The sequence below is a fragment of the Budorcas taxicolor genome, chromosome 4 (assembly GCF_023091745.1).
Source record: "Budorcas taxicolor isolate Tak-1 chromosome 4, Takin1.1, whole genome shotgun sequence".
Classification (NCBI taxonomy): Eukaryota; Metazoa; Chordata; class Mammalia; order Artiodactyla; family Bovidae; genus Budorcas; species Budorcas taxicolor.
Genome location: NC_068913.1, coordinates 105,350,580 through 105,375,696, shown reverse-complemented (window position 1 = coordinate 105,375,696; position 25,117 = coordinate 105,350,580). Strand labels below are relative to the sequence as shown.

At 43.9% G+C, this 25,117-nt stretch overlaps 1 protein-coding gene across 13 annotated transcripts in view; it reads left to right on the top strand.

Annotated features, from left to right (window-relative positions):
- The window catches only part of SLC37A3 (solute carrier family 37 member 3), a 172,130-nt gene that overhangs the window by 34,683 nt on the left and 112,330 nt on the right, over positions 1-25,117 (top strand). For 8 of the 13 annotated variants that reach the window (XR_008199257.1, XM_052638516.1, XM_052638519.1 and 5 more), the window contains exons 10-14: positions 1,172-1,313; positions 3,713-3,814; positions 4,412-4,459; positions 5,378-5,529; positions 10,472-10,537. Coding sequence is in view for 12 of the 13 variants with exons in the window: in XM_052638516.1 (XP_052494476.1) it covers positions 1,172-1,313; positions 3,713-3,814; positions 4,412-4,459; positions 5,378-5,529; positions 10,472-10,537 (510 nt within the window). In the remaining variant the exon portion in view is untranslated. Of the gene's footprint in view, positions 1-1,171; positions 1,314-3,712; positions 3,815-4,411; positions 4,460-5,377; positions 5,530-10,471; positions 10,538-10,666; positions 10,753-12,507; positions 13,837-22,934; positions 23,032-25,117 lie in introns of those variants that run through there. The other 5 variants (XM_052638523.1, XM_052638521.1, XM_052638525.1 and 2 more) reach the window with 5 other exon arrangements.

The window sequence follows — 25,117 nt, the reverse complement described above, 5'->3', positions numbered from 1 at the left end:
GAGTTCAGATCGAAGTGCGAGTTCCCACAGTTGTTCAACCAAAAGATACAGGGAAATGCATGTTCCCTGGGGGCCTGTTCTTATGCTAATGATTAGTTATTTTTTTTGCAGTAGTTATTAAAATATTCTGCTGGTAAGAGTTTAATTTCTGAGACAGGACTTAGATTTGTTGTGACTAAACGTGGCGTTCCCTTGCTATCCTTTTGTATTTCACAAGCTATTGTTCCCCGCCATGGGCAGGGTATAAAGGGAATCTAGTGAACTTAATCCCTTTGTCTTTGTGGCCGGCTGTCTGGACAAAATGCACTCGTGGTTGAGATTTGGCTCTCTAGGGGGCGGCGGTCCTGCCTGGAAAGCCCCTTTAAAACAAGTGATACCTAGGGAATAAGTGGCAGCTCCAGGGAAGAGAATATACTAGCCAGACACCCTTTGAAGTGAGTCTCTCTGCTCCTCCCCCTCTTCCTTTGATGCTGAATGTCAGGATTTCCTGGTAATAATGTGTTGAATATAGGTTTCTCAGCCCCACTGCCATGTTATGGGAGCTCTTGCTCCTCAGCCTAGAGCCACAAGGCCCGTGATGATCCTCTGCTTTCATTTTTGACTCAGCTTTCAGAAACTACCCTATGAAAGTAGTTTTCATGCTGATGCTTTTCTTAGACCTTTGGAACTAGAATCCAGTCACTTTGCTTTGCATTAGTCATCATATTAACTTCGAAGGAAGTAGAGCCTGAAAGGGTTGACTGCCTGCAATAAAAGCTGTGATGTTCACTGGATTCGTTTGCTTATGGTTAGTGCTCCTCGGTGGCATGAATACCTTTTATCTTTATCTAAATAAAGAAATGTGAGTCCATGCCCTGCCTTATGGTTCAAAATACCAGGTTGCTTCTACCAGAAAGCTAAAAGGAGAAGAAAGTGGGGACAGTTAGGGAGAAGTCCTCTGTGTTTTTAATCCCAAGGCTTATTATACTACCTTTCTAGACGCTAAGTTGGGGGGAGAGAGGAGGAAGACTAGGACAAGTCAGGCAATGGGAATTCATAGGAACATTTAATTTTAAAATCAGGTACTATGCGGCCCCAGCTCTTCTGTCTTGTTTTGCTGTTTAATTGTATTAGAGCGGTGGTTACACTGTGCTGTTCGCTCCTTACTGACAGCTGGGTGTTTTCCTTGTAGTATTCACTGGCCTACGCGTGCTTGAAGTTAGTGAATTACTCCTTCTTCTTCTGGTTGCCCTTTTATCTGAGTAACAACTTTGGATGGAAGGAGGCCGAAGCTGACCAGCTGTCCATCTGGTACGACGTCGGAGGAATTATAGGTACGGCCAGTGAAGCATCTTTTCTTCTAGCAAGAGTGAGTCACTAGTCAGATTTTATTGGGTTATGAAATCTGGCATCATTTCAAGTTTTATCACTTATTCCACAGCCCCTTTTCCTAAACTGTCCTACTGGTAAATAGCCAGACTCTTTAAGGAAAAAAAGTCCACAGAAAAGAGGACCCAGCCTGTGGCAGCCCTGTAATATATAGAGCTCTTTTTTCTCAGTCCTTTGTTGCGGGATCAGTTCTTTTGTCCTGGGACGCACTGGGATGTTGCTCTCTCTGATCTCTTTAAGTATACTTTAAGAGCCTTTTGTATACTCCCAGGGATCGCTTAGCTCTAAAGCTAATTGTATGTTAGAGATCCGAGTTATGTTCGTTTACCTATCACCCACAGCCGAAGAAGGGAAACATACTAGCTTGGTGTACTGACTGTCAGATCATAAAGGTAGGAATAATAGCAGGGGTTATTTTGTTTTGCATTTGCTTCCTTGTACACAGCAGACTTTAATAGTGACTTTTTGCTATAGCTGGAAGCATCAACAAGGAAGTGGGAAACTTTAAAATCAGACAGATATACAGCATGCATGTTACTGGGTACCACCTACGTGGCTGTGACAGAACCTTGGTAGCCTTTCTGTAATGTTTACATTTAGACATGTGGACAGACTGAACTGCCCTGCGCATATGAAAGCACAGTGTGCCCTTAGGCTGTTACTGTGTTTGAACTTGTGCGTCCCATTCTTTTAAAGTTGATTTTATTTATTTATCATTTTTGGCTGTGCTGGGTCTTCATTGCTGCCTGGGTTTTTTTTCTTCCCTCTGGTTGCAGAGAACAGGGGCTGCTTTCTAGTTGAGGTACACAGACTTCTTGCTGTGGCTTCTCTTGTTGCGGAGCACAGGCCCCAGGGCAGTGGGCTTCAGCAGTGGCAGCCTCCGGGCTGTAGAGCACAGACTCGGTAGTTGTGGCACATGGACTTAGTTGTTCCGTGGCATGAGGGGTCCTCTCAGATCAGGGATCGAACCTGTGTCTCCTGAATTGGCAGGCGGATTCTTCACCACTGAGTCATGAGGGAAGCCCCACAGCAGATTTTAATAGTGACTTTTTGCTATAGCTGGAAGTGTAGGCAAGGCACTTGTTGTTTCGTCACTCAGTTGTGTCTGACTCTCTGTGACCCCGTGGACTGTAGCCCGCCAGGCTCCTCTGTCTTTAGGATTCTCCAGGCAAGGATACTGGAGTGGGTTGCCATTTCCTTCTCCAGGAGTTCTTTCTGGATCAGGGATTGCACCCACGTGTCCTGCATTGGCAGGCAGGTTCTATACCACTGAGCCACCAGGGAAGCCCAAACAGGGAAGTAGGAATCTTCAAAACCAGATGGATATACAGAACGCACGGTAGTGGGCACCACCTACATGACTGTGGCAGAACCTTGGTAGCCTGTCTTTACATTTAGATCTGTGGACAGACTAAACTGCCCTGAGCACATGAAAACACAGTGTATCCTTAGGTGATATGCTGTTATTGTATCTGAACTTGTGCGCCCTCATTCTTAGAGCCAAAGGTGAGGATGCTGCCTTTAGACTTGGACATACTTCTGTGTCCTGAACAGATTCTGATGAAGGTGTACCAGATGTCCCAATGCCCCGAGATTCCAAACAGGACTGTATCTGAATGTGACTGTGTTGCTTCAAGGATCCACATCACCTCTTCTTCTTCTTCTTCTTTTTTTTAACTTTTTATTTATTTGGCTGCGCTGGATCTTAGTTGTAGCCCTCGAGATCTTCAGTCTTCATTGTGGTATTCCAGCTCTTTAGCTGCCACATGCAGACTCTTCAGTTGCGGCATGTGGGGATCTGGTTCCCTGACCAGGGATTGAATTTGGGCCACCTGCATTGGGATTGCAGAGTCTTAGCCACTGGGCCTCCAGGGAAGTCCTCCACGTTAACTTATTTTAAACATATTGACCTATTAGTTTTTGCCAAACCATAATTGCTGCATTTAATTTTAGTGAATATTTATGTTCACCACTCATAACCTGTGACGCACAGAGTCTCATTAATTATCTTTCAAATAAAAAGCAGGGGGGAAAAAAAGGCAAGAAAAGACTTCACAGCTGATTGGAGAAGGGAAAACAGCAAGGAACAGTGAGGGTGGGTCTGATGATTTTTCCTGATTTTGGTGTCTGGTGGTGTCTGTCCCCATTTGCCATCATGTGAGTTGACAGGTGATCTTTCTAAAAGCAAATTATGGAGGAGATTTTTTTTAGGAGAGTCGGCTGTCTTGTTGGATAGACCAGTGTTAGGATCTTGCCGGCGGGTGGAGGGTACGTGGTAAGCAAGAGTCAGGTAACTAAGCTAATTTCGAGATGCTGACTGGGCTGCACCTCTTTGTGCTGGAAGGTGGAACGCTGCAAGGCTTCATCTCCGACATGTTACAGAAGAGAGCGCCAGTGTTAGCTCTCAGTCTGCTTCTGGCCATCGGGTCCCTGGTTGGATACAGTCGTGAGTATTTCCTTGCAGTTAAACTGTTTGCCTCATCTCTTAGGACTAAGGCATTTACTTGCCTCGAGTCAGTGATCAGCCCTGGGGAGGTGGTTGAGACCAGCCGCCAGGGCATAAATGGGATCTTTGTATTGTTCTGTGAACAGTGGTAAAAGTATCATTACGTAGTTTTATTTGCATTGGGGAGGAAACTGGCATCTCTTGTGCTTTGTCGGTTTGTTTAAAAGCTTGCTTGGGAGTGTATATGCTTTGTCCAAGGGTAGGCTCCAGCGGTGCAGCATTAGAGCCAATAAAACAATAAAAGGGACAAGATTTCAAAAGAGGAAAGATGGTAATTAGTAGGTTTGGTATCTGTCCCTTAAGATGCTGCTGAGATAGGAGTTTTCCTGTAGCTTTTAGAAGTCACAGTAGCTTGAGCACCAGCCAGAGGCAGACATTACAAATAAAAGTCGGGAGAGGTGGTGATGGAGCTGTATCCGCTTGCTATCTCAGGGAGATCTGTGAGGTCATGGGAATCCAGGCCTGTGTGTACTGTTGGGTGGAGACACACGTACTGCGCTCCTCACATCATCACCCCGTGCCTGTCTTTCCTTGCAGGTTCTCCAAACGACAAGTCCATCAATGCGCTTCTGATGGCTGTCACAGGTACTGCACAGGCTCCACTTCACTGTCTTGTTCCTCTGTAAATAAAAAGGGAAAAAGGAAACTGCTCCTTCAAGCTGAGCTATTCTGAAGCCTTAATTATAGAAAACTCAGGTGGTAAAGGAAAGATGCGTCCCCCAGATCCTGCTTCTCTGCTCTTATGTGACCGCCTCAGTCCTGATGTGGCGGAAGCTGTCCCTCAGAGATTTCCTCCGATTTTTGATTGCGGCCCACACCCGCTCATATCACTCCCGGAAGTGGTGTAGGAAGAATGCCCCGCTGGAAACCAGTTCACCAACTTTCAAAAAGTCCAGTATAGCTGGTTTTTCCTCCTATGTTGGAATTGGTCAGTATTTCTTCCCTTGAACCCCAGATGAATCAGTTGAGCGCCGTTAGAGACCATGTTACAGAAAAACTCCTATTAAATTGGAGCTCATGGGATAGTTGAAGCTGCTGCTGCTCTGAGACTCTCGGCCCTGACCGTGCTCATTCCTGTGACAGCCTCACCAAGAACAGTGGCAGATGGAACCCCTTGCACTGTTTAAATCGCTTTTTCTCCTCTCTCTCTCTTTCTCACTGTTTGGTTGAATTTGGGTATTCAGATACTCTGACTCATCTCTGCCATAATAGAATTTGATAAACCAATGCAGACAGTTGTCAGTGAATGCACACTTCACCGGATTAGAGAGGTCTGTGTTCACTCTGTTTTCTAGAGGAAAGTGGATGCTAACTAAGATGTTACATCTGGGGGAGTTTCCATTTTTACAGGTAATTTTGCCCCCTTCTTTCTGTTTCTCTCCAACATACCAGTTAGAGTATTGGGATTAGAGTTTATGTAATTCTCAATAGATTCCTAACGCGTTGTTACGAGTAGTGTCTTAATACTTAATACTTAAGAACCTGTTCTGTTTCTGACTTTAGGATTCTTTATTGGTGGACCTTCTAATATGATTAGCTCTGCTATTTCTGCGGACCTGGGTCGTCAGGAGCTGATCCAAGGGAGCAATGAGGCTTTGGCGACCGTCACTGGGATCGTTGATGGAACCGGGAGCATTGGAGCTGCGGTGGGCCAGGTGAGAGGGCAGGGAGGGCTGGACAGGGAGTGTTTAGCAGTGGGAGGGCCTACCCCCGCCTGCAGGGCCACGGTAGGTGGCGCTCTCGTGCTGTAGTACACTGTACTAAAAGCCTTGGGTTCTTAGTGACCTAACATGGAAGGCCCCTCGACATTTATCAGTTCGTCCCCTCCACTTTTACCTTCAGATTCTTCCTGTCTAGAAAGAAGTGAACACTTAGTAAGACAGATCCTTCAGTCCCTGCTGCCCACCGCCTCCTCTTCCAGCCTGAACTTGGCACTTCAGGGAGGCCAGGAGACCCATGCTTCTCATTACCCCGCACTTGACACACAGGCCCCAGCTCTCCCACCCTCCAAACACAGACATACACACATTCTTCCCACACATCCCCGCCAGAAATTGCCATAGACCCTGCGGCTTCCCTGAGATGCTTCCTCTGCTTCCTACAACTGTGTTTCAAAAGACAGTTCATAAATGTCTTATGTCAGAATCAATCTGGGAACTCATTAAAGTACAGAACAGTTAGCTTACTGTGGACTCGCTGAATGAGGGCCTGGGGATCTGTATTTCAACAAGCCATCCTGGTGAGTCCTGTGTACTCGATAAAGTTTGAGATCTTCTAGGTTAAGAGTGGCCTACTGTAGGTAGTCAGAACTGTTGTCTCTTTTTTTTTGGCTGTGCTGCACAGCGTGTGGGATCTTAGTTCCCCAACTGGGCGTCAAACCTGCACCCCCTACGTTGGAAGCGTCTTAACCACTGGACCGCCAGGGAAGTCCTTGTCAGAAGCATTCTAATTGATCTTTCTTGCTTTCGTTCAGCTTCAGAAAGGCATTGTTTCTCTGGGACAGTCATGAGTATTTGTGTCTGCTGGGGTATACCACTCTCAGTCATTGAGTGCTAATTTTGTAAAATGTAGATTTGAGAATCAACTGCATGGATAAAATATCTGAAACTATGGCAGTGGTGTGATGTTTAATGGGGAAAGAAAATATGGGCAAAACCTCAGAGGATGCCCAGTGGTCACAGAAACAGGAAGCCAGAATTTGAGGGGTGGGGGGGTGTTACTTAGATCATAAATGAAGAGAGGTCAGGGGAAAGAGAATGGAAGGAAAAAGGCTTGTAGTTTTGACACTGAGGTCATTAGATGGCCTTGAAGATTGATGCTTTGCTTGCTTAATGGGGTTGGACCACTGGTATCTGATCGTGAGTGGTTAATACAAGAGCAGATGTTGCTGGAGATTGTTGTTGTTTAGTTGTGTCTGGCTTTTTGTGACCCCCGTGGATTGTAGCCCACCAGGCTCCTCTATCTATAGAATTTCCCAGGCAAAAATACTGGAGCAGGTTGCCATTTCCTTCTCCAGGGGATCTTCCCAACTCAGGGATTGAACCCGCGTCTGTTGCACTGGCAGGTGGATTCTTTACCACTGAGCCGGCTGGGAAACCCATTGCAGGAGATACACCAACAGAACGCACACCTCTCCCTGGTCATGTAGTGCGTGTTTATTTGTTATTGTCTGTCTCTCTCACTAAGATGAGCTTCACGAGGGCAGTGTTTTGGGTTTCTCTGTCACCCCAGTCCTAGGAAGGGTGCCTGGCACACATGAGATGCTCAGGTACTTGTTGAATGGTTGTAGAAAGAATGATTTATAGGATCAGGGTGTTAGCTTATTTGATTATGGAACTAAAGGGAAGAAAGAAAACTTAGCAAAGGTAGGAGGACTTTGTTTTCTTGCTGTGTGCTCTGGAGTAGGAGCTAAAAAATGCTACTGGCCACCCGTTCAGATGTCTTTGTATGAAGGGTATTGGGCATCCTTTTCTGAAATGACTGTATTTTAGATTTTCCTTCTTAGCTGATGTTTTCTTCATTAATCAGATGGATGGATTGTAATGAACATTTCAAGGAGTTTCTTTTTAATTAGAATGCCTGCTAGTCTTAAGATCCCTAACTAGGAACTCGGGGTCAGCGTTAGACTGACTTTCACGGTTTTAGAAGCAGAATCAGGAGTAAATCATTGTTTGCTTTACTTATTCCCCTGGTGTGTTGAGTTTTAAATGATTTCTTACTGTTTGAGGTATCAAACCCCAAACTTCATGACTTAATGTTAAAAACTTCACACTCCCCCGGGTGGTCCAGTGGTTAAGACTCCTCACTTCCACTGCAGGGGGCACAGGTTCAGTACCTGGTCAGAGAACTAAGATCCCACATGCCGCACAGTATGGCCAAAATGAAAACAAAAATTCTGTAAACTTGGTCCCTAGCACTCACCTGATTCACGTTGAATAGCTTTGTTTTCCCAGCCTTTCCTTGACTTCCCAAGAAAAATACTGCTTTCTCCTGCTGGTTTCCACAGCAGTTGGTGCACGCCTGTGGTAGAACAGTTGCCGCAGTGTTTCACACTGACTGGCTGATTGATCCCCTGTATCAGACTCTGCCTTCCTTGAGGATAGAACCGTGCTGTGTCCTTCCTCTTTGCGTTCCCAATGCTTAATATGTTTTTGACACACAACAGGGGTTCAGTAGGTTAAACTGCAGTGTTTTCCCAAGAGAGATGAGAACAAATGTCCACATAAACATTTTTACAGAAATGTGTTTCACAGCAAATGATTATTTATAATAGCTAAGAAGTAGAAACATCCTTGCGTCCATCAACTGATGAATGGATAAGTAAAATATGATATATTCATATCAGTTCAGTTCAGTCGCTCAGTCGTGTCCGACTCTTTGTGACCCCATGACTCGCAGCATGCCAGGCTTCCCTGTCCATCACCAACTCCTGGAGTTCACCCAAACTCATGTGCATTGAGTCGGTGATGCCATCCAGCCATCTAATGGAGTATTATTTGGCAGTTCAAGAGAAATGAAGGTTTGATAGATGCTACAGTATGGATGAACTTCAACTCTATTATGCTAAGTAAAAGGAGCTAGTCACCAAAGACCACCTATTTATGTGATTTCATTCATATGAGATACCCGGAATAGGCAAATCTATAGAGAAAGAAATTAGATTAGTGGTTGCTTTGGGTTGGGTGGGTCTGGAGAGTAATTCCTAATGGGTTTCTCTTGGGGTGATGAAGATGGTCTCAAATTAGATTATGGTGATGGTTGCACAACTCTGTAAGTATACTAAAATCCATTGAGTGATATGAGCTTAGTATTATGTAAATTGTATGTCAGTAAAGCTATTTAAAAGATAAAGTAGCATTCAGAGAGTTTGGAGGGCCACTGTGCTTCCTCTGAGGGGTGATTACACCTCAGCTTTTTTGTTTTCCATGAGGCCATCCATGCTGAATCACTCATGCTAAATTAAATCTCCTTTAATTTCTCCCACTTAAAAATTTTACTAATAATGTGATCAAAGAACATGGGTTAAATGATCATGTTGGTGGTCAGCTGAGTTTTGAGAAGAGTACCAAGACCATTGATTGGGGAAAGAGTGGTTTCTTCACCGAAAGGTGCTGGGAAAGCTGGATGTACACATTGCAGAATAATGAATTTGGACCCTTACCTTACATTATGTACAAGAATTAACTCCAAATGAATCACATACCTAACTTTAAGAGCTAATAAACCTCTTAATAAGAATTAATAAAACCCTTAGAAGAAAACATAGGGACAGCTCCTTATGACAGATGTGTACCAATGGTCAATGAACCCCTGAAAAGATTCTTAGCATCCTTAGTCTCTTAGGGAAATGCAAAGGAGAAACATGAAATACCACTTCACACCGAATTAGGATGTCTGTAATTAAAGCAAAGTAGAACAAAGTAGTAAGTACTGGTGAGGATGTGGAGAAATTCCATACAGTGCTGGCAGGAATGTAAAACCACACAGCTGTTGTAGAAAATGCTATGATGGTTCCTCAAAAAGGCAAACATTAACATATGACCCAGCAGTTCCACTCCAGGTAAGCTGTACGCCGAAGACTTAAAGACAGTTTCAGTTAATTGTTTGCCATTATTCATTGCAGCATTATTCATAATAGCCACAAGGTGGAAACAACTAAAATGTCCATGGATAGATGAATAGATAAACAGAATGTGGTATATCTATGCAGTGGAATATTATTCAGCCATAAAAGGAGTGGAGTTCTGATGTGTGCTACATGAATGAACCTTAACAACACTGTGTTGAGTGAAATCAGCTGCACACAAAAGGACAGATATTGGGTGATTCTACTTAACATAAAATATCTAGAATGGGCAAATTCATAGGAATAGAAAGCAGATTAGAGTTTGTCAGGGGCTGAGGAGGCAGGCCATGGAGAGTTCTTGCAGAGAGTTCATAGGTGCAGAGATTCTGTTTGGGGTGATGAAAAAGTTTGAAAATAGGTAATGGTGATGATTGTGCAAAGACATGAATGTATTTGGTGCTGCTGAGTTGTATGTACAATGAAAGTTTGCTAAAATGGCAAGTTGTATGTTATATGTATTTTACCATAATTTTAAAAAAGAAAATGGGTTAAAAGCTACTGGGTACTTTTTAGTAATTGAAAATAAAAGAATATGCTATAGAGTGTCAAAGTCATGCAGTAATCCTGTGAGCAAATAGTGTATGAAAAATGAGTGGTATACTTAAAAGATGAAGTATTTTTAAAAGCATCAGTTACAGTACCTTTCACTGGAAGAAGCGATGATTAAACAGAAGTGGCTTGAGGTTGTTCATCATTCTCTCTTAATAGCAAAGTGAAAAAGATATAGACCTCTTGGACTTAGGCTTTCCATTCCATTTTTTATTTGGATTCTGCCAGCTTACCAAACGAAGGCTGTCAGTAAAGCTTAACTAGGAGCACGCATGTGCAGGAGCGCTACAAACTGCGAAACGTTATACACACCCTGACTCCTTTCTCATTTTCTAGAAGAGCCATGTTTCATCTACTTTTTAGCCACTTCATTTTATTAATTTATAAAAGATTATATTGTGATTTCTTTTTTTCCCTTTTAGTATTTGGTGTCTTTGATCCAGGACAACCTGGGATGGATGTGGGTTTTCTACTTTTTCATTCTTATGGTAAGTATGTGCCTCCTCTTCTTTTTTTTTTTTTATAACCTAGTAGTTTTTTTCCCTTAAGATTTATGTATTTATTTTATTATTTATCTTTGGCTGTGCTGGGTCTTCTGCTGCGTGGGCTTTCTTTAGTTGAGGTGAGCAGGAGCTCCTCTTTGTTGTGGTGCGTGGGCATCTCATTGTGGTGGCTTCCTTTGTTGCAGAGCACAAGCTCAGTAGTTCTGGTGCCCAGCCTTTTTCTCCGCATCATGTAGGATCCCAGATCAGGGATTGAACCTGTGTCCCCTCTACTGGCTGGTGAATTCTTAACCACTAGTCCAACAGGGCAGTCTTTAGCTAGTAGTTTTTAAATTAAATGAGTTCAAAACATTTACTTAAGTCACTGTGTTTTTTTAGTTTGTTTGTTTGTTTTAACATTCAAAGTAGTCTTTTTTGTTGTTGAATAATTGGCTTAAAACAAATGGCATGCATTTGAGATATAAAATTCCGGAAGGTTTAACATATGTCCATGCACACCTGTGAAAACATTATCCAGATCAGGGCAGGAAGTGTCCGTCACTCCCAAAAGTTTCCTCACGGCCCCTGTGTCATGCCTGTGTCCCACTTCTCTTCGCCATGCCACCTCTCTCCACCAGGCAACTGCTGGTCTGCTCTTCTGTTGCTGTAGACTCTGCATCTTCTTGCGCTTCATACACATGGAATCATACACTCCATGTTTTGTCAGCTTCCTCCAGTCAGCATAATCATTTTGCAGTTCATCCGTGTTGTCGGATGTGTCGGTAGTTCATTTCTTCTTGCAGTTAGGTTAAATCGCTTCTTAAGCCAGCAACACTGCTGACTGCTTTTAAAGATTCTTTTGTGAAAAATAGCATCTTACTATTCTAAAAGACACATTCATTTTTCAAGGAAGGAAAGGGCTGTTACGTTTGCCCTTGACCTGAGTCTAGTGAGTATTGTCATTCATGATTCCAGAAAAAATGATGAGAGACTTACATCCGCAACTGTTAATCAGGGTACTCTTCCAGGGTACTCTCTGTCACTAAATATAATTTGGGAATTCTGAAGGAAATGTGTATGCCAAACCACGTAGGGTTAAAAAAGAAGCATTACTATAATTAACACTGTGGCGTGCAAGTTCTAAAATGAACCTTGAGTCTCTTGAGAAAATATCTGTTGCACCTTAGATATTCTTCGCTGGAACTCTGTATTTTCTGGGAAACAGCCAATACAAAATAAGGCCTTGTGCTTTTAAAACATTGCTCTCTGTTGAATAAGCACGTGACGTGTTCTTACCACGTTATTGAGACAGTGCTCGAGACTGGTCCACTTGAGAGTCTGGTGACAGCTTCATGCACCAGAGGGTGTATTTAGTATCCTTCCCCTCAGTTGAGAGTATCCTAATTGGAGGCAGCCTCCATCGCCCAAGTCCAGACATTGTCCTCCAGCCTTGTCCAAAGGGCCTTGGAGACAGCTCAGCACCTGGAATCCCCTGGAGCAGCCTTAAGGCTTATGTTCTCTGCTATCACAAAGGATGCTTCCGTTAGCTTCACTGGTTTCTGGCTCCTAAAGGCTGGGCCCTATAACTCTTGTGTTCCTCTTCTGATATCCGCCCTAAGCAGAGGGAGATATCTCCTGATGTACCTGCTGGTCTGATCATACCAGAAATTGTCATGGAAAACGGAATCTGTAGGAAGAAACGCTGTTTGAAATCTGAGCTCCAGTATCAATTCTCTGCTCTACTTATAGCAAATTATTTCATTAGGTTCTTTTTTTGAGGAGACTGTAATGTTACATTAAGTATTTTGTTACAGTAACTGTAATTTTCAAAATCATTTTCTGTTTCATTAAAGATTGAGTTATCTTTGTACGAAGTCAAAAAGAATGTAGTCCAAATTCCTTATTATGTTCAAACGATGAAGCGCTAACAGAATTAAATTATCACTGCACATTTAATGCTCTTTTTCTCTTCACAGACAAGTTGCACAGTTCTGTTTATTTCACCATTAATAGTGAGGGAAACATGCTCTCTTATGCAAAGACGACAAACTCGAGTATTGAGTGAGTGACTGGTGCCCACAAAAGAACGTCCGGACTCTTACTTCTTTTAATTCACCCTATTTTGGGTTTGTCTTAACTCCAACATAACCTCAGATTGTCGGGCCTCTTTCAGCAGTGTCAGCCCCCGGAGATGCTGACCAGTTGAAGGCTGGGTGGTTTTTTCTACACTACAGGAATTAATGATTTTTATTTATCGCTGTTGTTCCGTGAATGTACCGAATGGCCTGTGAATCTGCCAGCAACTCTGTTGGCCTGTGGAGGTTCATCCTTTTAACCGTAAATGCTTTATTGAACTTGGACCCTTGTCTGGAAAGCTGAGTGACCACGAGGCGGTCATGCCCGGTTTGTAGCAACGACACGCTCCACGAATAGAAAGGATCGTTGCATTTTGCTTCGGTCATGAGTTTACAGAGAGCAGCTCATCTCTGAAGCATCACTTCCTGGTACAGCACTCCAGCTGGGTCCAGCGTAAGCCTGTCTTGGACAGAGAATCCCTTAGTTAAACTCTAAGTGGGAAAAGTCACACTACGTGCTGAGTGGCTCAGTTACTTTGTGTCTGCTCTGAAGTCGATCAGCTCCGGAAGCAGAAATATCTTCCAGTGATTGTCAGCTGTTCTCCTCCACCTTCGTTCAGAATTACCTTCAACTCCTGGAAGTCTTTTGGCTTCCTGTCAAGGACCATGAGGTACCTCAGTTGTGAACATTCCAGGATATAATTTATAACCGAAGTACTCAATCCCAGGCTTGTTCTCTGGGAACTTTTTAGGATCCACTAGGAAGCCAGTTGGCTTAGCCCTATTTTCAGAGGCTTGGTCTCTGTCATACCCGGGTTCCTTGCGTTACCTCAGCAGAAGACTAGAATTAGAGAAAAAGGAAAGACCATTTGGCCTTTTATGCATGAAGTACATGATGTTGAATCACAATGGATTACTAGGGCCTGAGAGGTATCTAGATATCTATTCTTTAGATGTTTGTAGAATATACATCTTCAAGGCTGTGAATTCTATACTAATTATCAATATTTTAAGGTCATCCTGTATATATATTTTAAATTATGAAAGTGAGCAGGCGAAAAATGTGCAATTTTGAGGGCTGCCTAATTTACATGGAGTTACGGGAAAATTTTCAGCCTCTTGCTTTATACTCTCAAATGTGTGTTTATGAACTTGTTAATGTTATTTAATCAAGCAGACTTCCAATCAGTTAACTGCTCATTACTGACAGAAAGGGAAACTTTTGAAACACAGAAAGGGGAAATAAATTGACTTTTATAATAAATATCTGTCCGTCTGGTTATTTTCTTTATACTCTGAGCTCCGCATTGTAGAATGTGACTCATGCCTGGAGAGTTTGTGCTCCTGAGTGTCCCCTGCTGACCAGCCACTGACCCCGCCGGACTGCCGGATTGTACAGGCCTATGTCTGCTGCCCTCTGAAAAAGCCTCCCCTTCTTTGTGCAGGCCTGTGCTGAGTTTGGATGAGTGGCCTAGCTGTAGTTTAAGAATCGTCTGTGGATGAAGCCCGTTTTGGTTATTTAGCCTCTTGGTGACCTTTGGCTGAGAGAATTTCCTCTCCCCTGCCATGTAATCAGTGTGGTCACACCTTCGTATCCTGACACCAACCATTGTTTTCTTGCCCCAGTTTAAACTTAGCTGGACGAGTGTTCCTCTGACCTCTCTGTAGCCCCCAAGCTGTACCTGCAATGAAATTATAAATAAAATAACTCCTTGGCATTGAATGAATTATATCTTGCACTACGGGTAGATTGCCTATTGTTCTGGTTCTGGCAGTCTACGTGCGGGTTAGCTTTAAAGAACTCGTAAGAGTTGACCTCACGTTCTTACTGTTTTTCCCTTGAGGAAAAGGCCATCATGAAGGTAGTTTGGAAAAGCGTTCTCTGAGGCCTCGATCTCTGACAGGATGCTCTGGCCTGCCTTTTCTGGTCACGTGGTGGTTTCTGTTCTCCTTCTGTGGATACTAAGTCGCTTCAGTTGTGTCCGACTCTTTTGTGACTCCATAGACTGTAGCCCACCAGGCTCCTCTATCCGTGAGATTCTCCAAGCAAGAATACTGGAGTGGGTTGCCATTTCCTCCTCCAGGGGATCTTCCTGACCCAAGGATCGAACACACGTCTCTTCCATCACTTGCGCTGGCAGGCAGGGTTTTTTTCGCCACTAGCACCACCTGGGAAGCCCTTTCTCCTTCCTTGTCATTTCAAAGGGAGAAGGGCCCCTCTCCGCTCCGGCTTTCTTTGCTGCTTCCTGGAGGATGGTCCCCACGGTCAACACTCACAAGTGTCTTGTGGGCCCACCCCTTTGTGTGTTATGTTCAGCGAGGCAGAGGGTACAAGATGTTCTTGTCCACTCCTTCCCTCTCCTTTTCAACCTTCGACGTCCTCCCATCTCCCACGTAGGTAGCTGACACAGCCCCTTCTTATCCCGACTAGCTCTTCTGACATGTCCTATTTTCCTTTTCAAGACCAAGTCCTTTGAGTTAACAGATGGTATCTGCTGCCTTCCTGGCTGTTGTACTTCCTCCTCAACTAGGGAACTAACTGTATTTCCATTCATCCAGGACAGTCCTGGTTTACGTCTGATGCTCTGACATAATTATGTCATAATTAACAGCGCCTCTCTGCTCTCCCAAGTATTCTAGTTTGGATATCTTACCCTTAACTTCTGACCTTTTTTTTTGTATCACTACAGAAACAGTGCAATGGAATGTCATAGAACTTAGCGATCTTTTTTTTCTCGTTCCTTTCTTAATCCTCCTCTTAAACTTGATGCCGGTAACCCCTTCATCTTCTCCAGGACTTTTTTTCCTTTGGCTTTTACGGCATTTCAGTGTATTGAATCTCCTTACCTCCTGTGTTTTTTTTTTTTTCCCACTGGGTTCTCGTCTCTGTTCATCCTCTGCTAGTTTCTATAATAGAGGTCACCAGCTTTCCCAGAGAGCTGCTCTTAGAACCTAACAATAGCTCTGTTAAGTCCTAAAGAGAGGTATGGCACCTGTTTACATAATACTATCTGGTGTTTAGTTAAGAGCAAGTCTCAAGGGAAGTGAGCTCAACTTATGTAGCCTCAGTCCCCATCCTGTCCCCACCCAGACCACACTGCCAATTGCCTTCATGAATGGTTTTCAAATTTTCCTAAGTCAGAAGCCATTTTGAGAATTCAAAACCCATGTACCCTCTCCCCAGATCAAAATGCACTTATAAACAAACATTCACGATTTGTTACAAGGGGTCTTCCCTTGGTGGCTCAGTGGTAAACAATCTGCCTGCCAATGCAGGAGGCTCAAGTTCGACCCCTGATCCAGGAGGTGCCGCATGCCGTGGAGTGACAAGCCCGTGCTCCACAACTATTGAGCCTGTGCTCTAGAGCTGCGACCGCAGAGGCCCGTGAGCCCCGGAGCCCATGCTTCACGACTGGAGAAAAGCCCTCGCAGTGACGAAGACCCAGCACAGCCAAAAATAAAAGCAAAATTATTAAAGAGAAAAAAAAAGACTTATTACAGGGTGTTCGTGGACCAAAACTTGAAGCCAATCCTTGGAACACAAAGTTAGAAACCTTGGTTGAGAGAATCGGGTGTACCTGTTTGCCCGAGGTTTCCCACAGCCCAGCTTCTGTCTATTTCTTTATTGAATCTCCCACTGTCCCTCTACACGAACTTGCTACAGAATCAGACTGGTCATCTTAACTGTTGTTTAGTTGCTAAGTTGTGTCTGACTCTTTTGCTTCCCCATGGACTGGAGCCTGCCAGGCTCCTCTGTCCATTGGATTTCCCAGGCAAGAATACTGGAGTGGGTTGCCATTTCCTTCTCCAGGGGATCTTCCCAACCCAGGGATGGAAACCTGTGTCTCCTGGATTGACAGGCAGATTCTTTACTGCTGAGCTACCAGGGAAGCCCAGTCATCTATTAGTTGGCTACAAATGGCAGTATTTATGTCTTTTTTTTTTTTTGTAAGGAAGTACCAGTTTTTTGGTTTGGTTTTTAGATGAAAAAAAGCTTAACTGTGATAGAATACATGTAACATAAAATGTATGCTCTTAACCATTTTAAGTGTACAGTTCAGTATTTACTGATATACTCACACTGTAGTGCTTAACGTCTTGTGTTGATTCACACTTTGTATCCATAATACCTCTTTTTAACTCTCTGTTTTCTGAGTCTTACTTTTCCTTCAAGTCTTGGCCAAGCAACATGTGGTCCAAGAACAGCTTCCCAGCCAGCCTTACTAGCATCCACTGTCTTGCCTTTTTTTGGTAGTGAGCGTAAGATTACTTACTTGGCGCTTAGCTGCTTACCTATTTTTATATCTGACTCTCCAAGGAGATTATTGGTCGTTTTCTCCCAATGCCTGGTTTCTCGCATGGTTGGTGCTGAGTAAATGTTGATCATGTTGGAAAAGGTGGAAGGAAAATGAGAGTGGAAAGGGCATCTAGTGGGTGTGTCTTCCTGACCCTGCCCTTCCTCTTGCTTTAACTAGGACACCGCTTCCTGCAGTGAATGGCCAGGTTACTTAAATTGAAGTATAGTTGATGTACAATGTTGTATTAGTTTCAGGTGTACAGCAAAATGACTCCGTTTTATATCTATATGTGTGTGTATCCTTTTTCAGATTTTATTCCTTTATAGGTTGTTAAAAAATATTGGGTAGACTTCCCTGTGCTATCCAGAGTATCTGTTTTATATATAGTTCTGTGTATGTGTTAATCTCCATGGAGCTTTTCCTGTTTACCCCCTTCTAATGCTCTTTCTTTCCTTTGAACTTCTTGAGCCATTGCAGGTAGGCTATGAAGTCTGCCCGGGCTGAGTGGTTTTACTGCCTTATTTTATTCTCTGATTGTTTCTGGTTAAGTTGTCATTTACTCAATTACATTGTGAATATGAAAGAGTCAACTCCATGTCCAAGGTTGTAGCAGCTATTTAATCAAGACAGCTGGTTTACCTTCCCGTGTGTGTGTGTGTGTGTGTGTTCCCGTGTGTGTGTTCATGTTCCCGTGTGTGTGTTCCCGTGTGTGTGTTCGTGTTCCCGTGTGTGTGTGTTCGTGTTCCCGTGTGTGAGTTCCCGTGTGTGTTCCCATGTGTTCATGTTCCCGTGTGTGTGTGTGCCCGTGTGTGTGTGTGTGCCCGTGTGTGTGTGTTTTCGCTTAGTCACTCAGTCGTGTCTGTCTCTGTGACCCTGTGGACTGTAGCCTGCCAGACTCCTTTGTCCCTGGGATTCTCTAGGCAAGAATACTGGAGTGGGTAGCTGTTCCCTTCTCTAGGGGATCTTCCCAACACAGGAATCGAAACCTGGTCTCTTGCACTGCAGGCAGATTCTTTACTGTCTGAGCCACCAGGGAAGCCCCATCTTCCTTTTGCTTTTCTATAAATGCCCCAATCATTTCCTGTGACCAAGTTTGTTTCAGCATATATCCAGAATAAATCAGATTCTGTATGAAATTTATATGTGTGAACACAGATAATACAAATTAAATTGTTATATATGTGTTATAAATAATTCTAGGTGACTATATATGTATATATATAATAAAACTATGTGGTACTTTTAACTGCACACACGCATATAACTATATACAAATGTATGTGTACGGCAAGACTAGTATTTGAAAGGGCATTCTGTGCTTAAGCCTCAGGGGTGTGGTCTTCCCAACATCACCAGAACAATGCTTCATGTGTGTGCACCTCTTTTATTTGTTTATTTTCAGCTTCTCATCTCCCTGGCCTCATTTTCTTCCTCCCTCCCTCCCTCCCTCCCTCCTTGCCTTCCTTCCTTCACACGACTTTTGCAGGTGCCCTCCTATCCATCGCTGTGTCCTACCCTCTGTGACGTAGGAGGGGATGGATCTGGTCCTTAGACGGGAGAGCTAAGGCTCTGAGAAGCTCATGGGTTTGCCCGGGGACACACATCTAATATCCGACAGCAGGACTGACTCAGAACCCAGGTCTTCTGACATCAGTGTTGGTTTCTGTGATGCCACGCGTCCTCTTCTCGTTTGACTTGAATCTTGTCCTAGGCTTCCTTCCAACGTATATGGTGTGCTAAAGCTCTTGTCCTCTGAGCTGCAGTCCCGCAGGTGAGAGGCCGGCCAGACGCTGCGAAGCTTTGTCTTAAAACTGCCTGCCGCCTCGCTCCTGCTGCTGGGCTGAGTGCCCGTCCGCGCTCCAGGTTTGCCTTTTTAAAGAGCATCTCTTCCCTCTTTCCTGGTCCTTCGGGAAGACCAGAGTCTGTCGGGACGATCTCCCACCCGACAGACTCTGGTCTTCCCTCCTCGGCCGTGGAGTGCCACATGCCCACCTGAGCCAGTTCTGCCCCTTCGTCTTGACCACGGTCCCTACTCTTACCTTGTTCTTCATTCATGGCCAAGTTGCATAGCTTGTGGGATCTTAGTTCCCCAACCAGGGATTAAACTGGGTCCTGGCGGTGAGAACTCTTGAGTCCTAACCATTGGATCGCCAGGGAGTCCCCTTACTTGTCTTTCTTTTCTTAGGATTATCTGTTTGTGGCTGTGCTGGGTCTTCCTTCCTGCGTGGAATTTTCTCCGGGCGCAGCAGCGGGGTCTGCTCTCTAGCTGTGGTGCACGGCTTCTCACTGCGGTGGCTCCTCTCGTTGCAGAGCACGGGCTCTGGAGCACAGGCTCAGTAGTTGCGGTGCATGGGCTTGGTTGCTCTGCAGCATGTGGGATCTTCCTGGACCAGGGATCTAGCCTGCGTCTCCTGCACTGGCAGGCGGATTCTTTACCACTGACCCACCAGGGAAGCGCCCGCCCCCCTCCCCCACCCTCGCGCCCCTGCCGCACCCTTCTTGCTAATGAATGTTTAACTCGCTTTGAATAACGGTCTTGCATCTAAAGTGCCATGAGTCAGCTTTTTCTCATCTGCCACTGCCCTCCGATTAAAGAAATAGCTTATTTTTCCTTTTTGTCCTTTCCGAAATTAGATAACAAGTAAAATCATTTGCAACCATTTTAAATCCCCTTGAATCCCAAGGAAGTTGCCATAACTTCATCATCAGTGAAATACTCGTAAAAATGCCACCCCTTTGGATGAAAATGTTCTTGTGGATTGTAATAGGATAACTGAATTTAGGTAAAGCCTTTCATCTGAACGCTTCTAAGGCCCTCAGAGTGTTTAATAGTTATCATCACGCCCCAAGGAGTGACATCAGGATACGATTGTATGTGTCTATGCGTGTTTGCTTATTTACTTAGCATTTTGTTTGTTTTCTGAGGCTCATCATAGAGTTTCAGGAACCTAACTATTGCTGTGGATTCCATTAAAAAAAATAATACCTAAGGAGTAGCGTACATAACTTGCCTTTGTTGCATGGGATGAAGATGTTAATGAGGTTACAAAAGGTAGAGAGACTGCTCTGGAACCAGGAGGGTGGGGCTAGGGGAGGAAGGAGCAGTGACTGAAGTAGAGGCTGCAGGCAGACTCGTCCCCAAATGTGCCCCCAGGTGTGAGAGAGGTTTCGTCCTTGTTTGCATTACTAGGTCGGTTCTCCTAAAGATGATGATTTCTGTGAACAAGGTCTTGGAGAGAAGATAATTTATTAGAGCTTTGAAAATTCAAAACAAGCCTGTGCCAGGTCTGAGGGAAAGACCCTTAATTAAGACCAAAGCTCCCGCTCTTGGTCTCTGCAGTCACTTTGAGGCTGTTGAGACAGCGTCTGGATAAAGGGATGGGTTACTTAAGAGAAGAGCCTTATAGAGAAAAGCCTAGCAAGATTTTTTTTTTTTTAGCCATGTTAGTTTCCTGACCAGGGATCAAACCCATCCGCCTGCAGTGGAAGCGTGGAGTCTTAACCACTGGACCACCAGGAAAGTCCCAGAAAACATCAGCAAGAGTGGCCCACGGGGATGACCAGCGCTGGCCCCCTTCCCACATGTGTCTGCTGTTTGGCTTTGGCACAGCACCTCACTTCATGCTGCAGGATCTAACTAATAAGGCGATTTATGAAAATCAGCATTTATATTTTCCTCTTTCTACTCCCCAACCCCTCAAAGAAACTGCTCTTTGCTCGGGGGCTCCTTTCTTTGCCTCAGTTGCTCACACCTCTGGCCTCAGCAGGGGGAGACAAAGTTCCAAAGACCCTGCCCACTGCACTTCATTTCATTATTACTTTACATCCATCGGCTTTGAAACCCTCCTGGCTAGTCATTCTCTCAGAAGTTCTCAGTCCACCCACCCGCCCCCATCCCCGCCCCACCGGCCTCTTATCACCACAGCCTGCCTGTTTCATTGAAAGATCAGGACTGTCCAGAGGTTCTCTGCTTGGACAAATCTCTCTTCTGCACAGGAACTGAGGCCTTAACGTCACTCTAAATTCCACTCCTTTTGATTACCTGCTCTCCATCTCCCCCCCGCCCCGCCCCCACCCCAGTTTGTCAGTTCTCTGGGCCTCTCTGGTGAGACTCTCACCCTTGCTTTGCACATCAGTTCTCTGAGTGGATGCTCTACCCATGTGCCCCCCAGCCAGGCCCTCCCACATGAGGCCATTCGTTGTGGGAGTGCTCTCAATAGAAAATGAGTTCTACTGAGCGAAAATCTTAACAGTGGTCCTGATTCTCCCTTCCAAAACAACAGTGAAATTAAATTCAAGCCATGAAGTTAAAAGACACTTGCTCTTTGGAAGAAAAGCTATGACCAACCTAGACAGCATATTAAAAAGCAGAGACATTACTTTGCTGACAAAGGTCTGTCTAGTCAAACCTATGGTTTTTCCAGTAGTCATATATGGATGTGAGAGTTGGACTATAAAGAAAGCTGAGCGCTGAAGAATTGATGCTTTTGAACTGTGGTGTTGGAGAAGATTTTGAGAGTCCCTTGGACTGCAAGGAGATCCAACCAGTTAATCCTAAAGGAAATCAGTCCTAAATATTCACTGGAAGGACGGATGCTGAAGCTGAAATTCCGATACTTTGGCCACCTGATGCGAAGAGCTGATTCATTGGAAAAGACCCTGATGCTGGGAAAGATTGAAGGCAGGAGGAGAAGGGGATGACAGAAGATGAGATGGCTGGATGGCATCACCGACTCGATGGACATGAGTCTGAGCAAGCTCTGGGAGTTGGTGATGGACAGGGAAGCCTGGCACGCTACAGTTCACGGGGTCACAAGAGTCGGACACAACTGAGCGACTGAACTGAAAGCAAGACAGGTCTATATTTTCCCTTGATATATTGAAGACAACTTCCATCTTTCCCTTTCAGCTTTTTATGCTTCTAATCTTAAATCTTCATTGAAGCTATTCTCCCTGCCATTGCTTCCTGATCAAAGCTGACCATCTTCATTCTCTACTTTTGATGTAACTACCTTCTTATTCTTTGAATTCTGTTTCTCTCCATTTTGATTCCCTCACTTTCTTCCTAATCCTCAATCCTAAGAGAACTCTCCAGACAAAATTGTTTCATCTTCTGTGTTCCAGACACTTGTTCATACTCTATTTTTAGTTTTGTCATCACCTGTCTGCAAAACTCTAGCAAGTCAGGACTACCTTCTCATCATTTTGAAAAATCCTCTCCTACAGTGCAAGGCACATGGGAGGTAGAACTTAAATGTTTAATTTTCTCCGTGCCTGTTCTGGTACTTCTTTTACACGGTTCACTTCTTCATATTTTCCTAAAACCTCCTGATGACTACCAGATTTTTCTCACTAGCCCCTATTTATTACTCATTTTCCAATCTTAAATTGCCTGGTGATCACCCCAACATCCTGCCAGCAGCCCAAAGTAATAGAGTTCATTTTCTCACCCCAGTTCTGGCAAAGCTACTTCCCACATACTCTCCTACTGGTCTTGCTTAATAAGTTGCTTGAAACACTTCTGGGTAACCTTAGGCGTCAAGACACATTTTGATCCTTATTCATTAAGGGGCTGTCTTATTAAGTGACTGAGAATTTCCACTGAGCCCTAATTCTCATATTTCCTGAGTTGGCTTGAACTGTCAGTGGCAACACCATCAGCCCCAGGCTCACAGCCTTAAGGATACTTGCTGCCACATCTTTCCCTCGCTCCTTGTCCACAATCTCCAGGTGTTGCTGATGCTTCCCCCTTGCTTTTCTTTTTATTTAACATTTTTATTGGGATGTGTAGTTGATTTACAATGTTGCTGGTGTTTCTGCTGTACAGCACCATGAATCTGTTATACAACTGGCTTGCTTTTTGAACTTATTTTGTTGATTTCTGAGTCAATTTCCTCTACCTGAATTATTCTCAAGGGCCTTATTTCTAGTGTTTCCCCTTCTAGTCTTCCCTTTTCCAGTCTGCCCCATGCGCATCTCTTAGAATAATCCTCCTAAACAGTATTTTTGTGTTGTTTTTCTCCCGCTCAGCTATCAGAAGGGGGCTCTCTTGTTCCCTGGGTTAATGTTGACATCTTACATGATCCTCATGTCTAACTAGAAAATCTGAGACATCAGAGATCTGAGGGTAAGTAGCAGTGATACTTCTCTTCTGCTGATTTTTTTTTTTTCACCACACCACGTGGCTTGTGGGATCTAGTTCCCTGAGCAGGGATTGAACCTGCACCCACTCCATTGAAAGGACAGAGTCTTAACCATTGGGCCACTAGGGAAGTCCATATATATATATATATTTAAAAAAAAAAAACTTTATTGAGATATAATTTGCATATATATAACTCACCCTTCAAAATATATAGTCATTTAGAAACTATACTTCAATAAAAATTAATTAAAAAATTGAACAATGGTTTTAGGGATAGTCACAGGTCTATCTAATTTTAGAACGTTTTCATCAATCCCCAAAGAAACCTCATATCTCTTAGCAGTCATTCGAAGTTCTATTCTCTGCCTTCTCCAGTTCCTGATGACTCATGATTTACATTCTGTATCCATGGTGCATGTTCAGTCGCTAAGTTGTGTGCTACTCTTTGCGACCCCATGGACTGTAACACGCCAGGCTCCTCTGTCAGTTGGTTTTTCCATGCAAGAATACTGGAGTGAGTGCCCAATATGCTACTGGAGATCAGTGGAGAAATAACTCCAGAAAGAATGAAGGGATGGAGCCAGAGCAAAAACAATACCCAGTTGTGCATGTGACTGATGATAGAAGCAAGATCCGATGCTGTAAAGAGCAATATTGCATAGGAACCTGGAATGTCAGGTCCATAAATCAGGGCAAATTGGAAGTGGTCAAACAAGAGATGGCAAGGGTGAACGTCGACAGCGAACTATAATGGACTGGAATGGGTGAATTTAACTCAGATGACCATTATATCTACTACTGCGGACAGGAATCCCTCAGAAGAAATGGAGTAGCCATCATGGTCAACAAAAGAGTCCGAAATGCAGTACTTGGATGCAATCTCAAAAACGACAGAATGATCTCTGTTCGTCTCCAAGGCAAACCATTCAATATCACAGTTATCCAAGTCTATGCCCCAACCAGTAACGCTGAAGAAGCTGAAGTTGAACGGTTTCATGAAGACCTACAAGACCTTTTAGAACTAACACCCCAAACAGATGTCCTTTCATTATAGGGGACTGGAATGCTAAAGTAGGAAGTCAAGAAACACCTGGAGTAACAGGCAAATTTGGCCTTGGAATGCGGAATGAAGCAGGGCAAAGACTAATAGAGTTTTGCCAAGAAAATGCACTGGTCATAGCAAACACCCTCTTCCAACAACACAAGAGAAGACTCTACATATGGACATCACCAGATGGTCAACACCGAAATCAGACTGATTATATTCTTTGCAGCCAAAGATGAAGAAGCTCTATACAGTCAACAAAAACAAGACCGGGAGCTGACTGTGGCTCAGATCATGAACTCCTTATTGCCAAATTCAGACTTAAATTGAAGAAAGTAGGGAAAACCGCTAGACCATTCAGATATGACCTAAATCAAATCCCTTATGATTATACGGTGAAAGTGAGAAATAGATTTAAGGGCCTAGATCTGATAGATAGAGTGCCTGATGAACTGTGGAATAAGGTTCATGACATTGTACAGGAGACAGGGATCAAGACCATCCCCATGGAAAAGAAATGCAAAAAAGCAAAATGGTTGTCTGGGGAGGCCTTACAAATAGCTGGGAAAAGAGAGGAGAAAAGGAAAGATATAAGCATCTGAATGCAGAGTTCCAGAGAATAGCAAGAAGAGATAAGAAAGCCTTCTTCAGTGATCAATGCAAAGAAATAGAGGAAAACAACCGAATGGGAAAGACTAGAGATCTCTTCAAGAAAATTGGAGATACCAAGGGAACATTTCATGCAAAGATGGGCTCGATAAAGGACAGAAATGGTATGGACCTAACAGAAGCAGAAGATATTAAGAAGAGGTGGCAAGAATACACGGAAGAACTGTACAAAAAAGATCTTCATGACCCGGATAGTCATGATGATGTGATCACTTATCTAGAGCCAGGCATCTTGGAAAGTGAAGTCAAGTAGGCCTTAGAAAGCATCACTATGAACAAAACTAGTGGAGATGATGGAATTCCAGTTGAGCTGTTTCAAATCCTGAAAGATGATGCTGTGAAAGTGTTGCACTC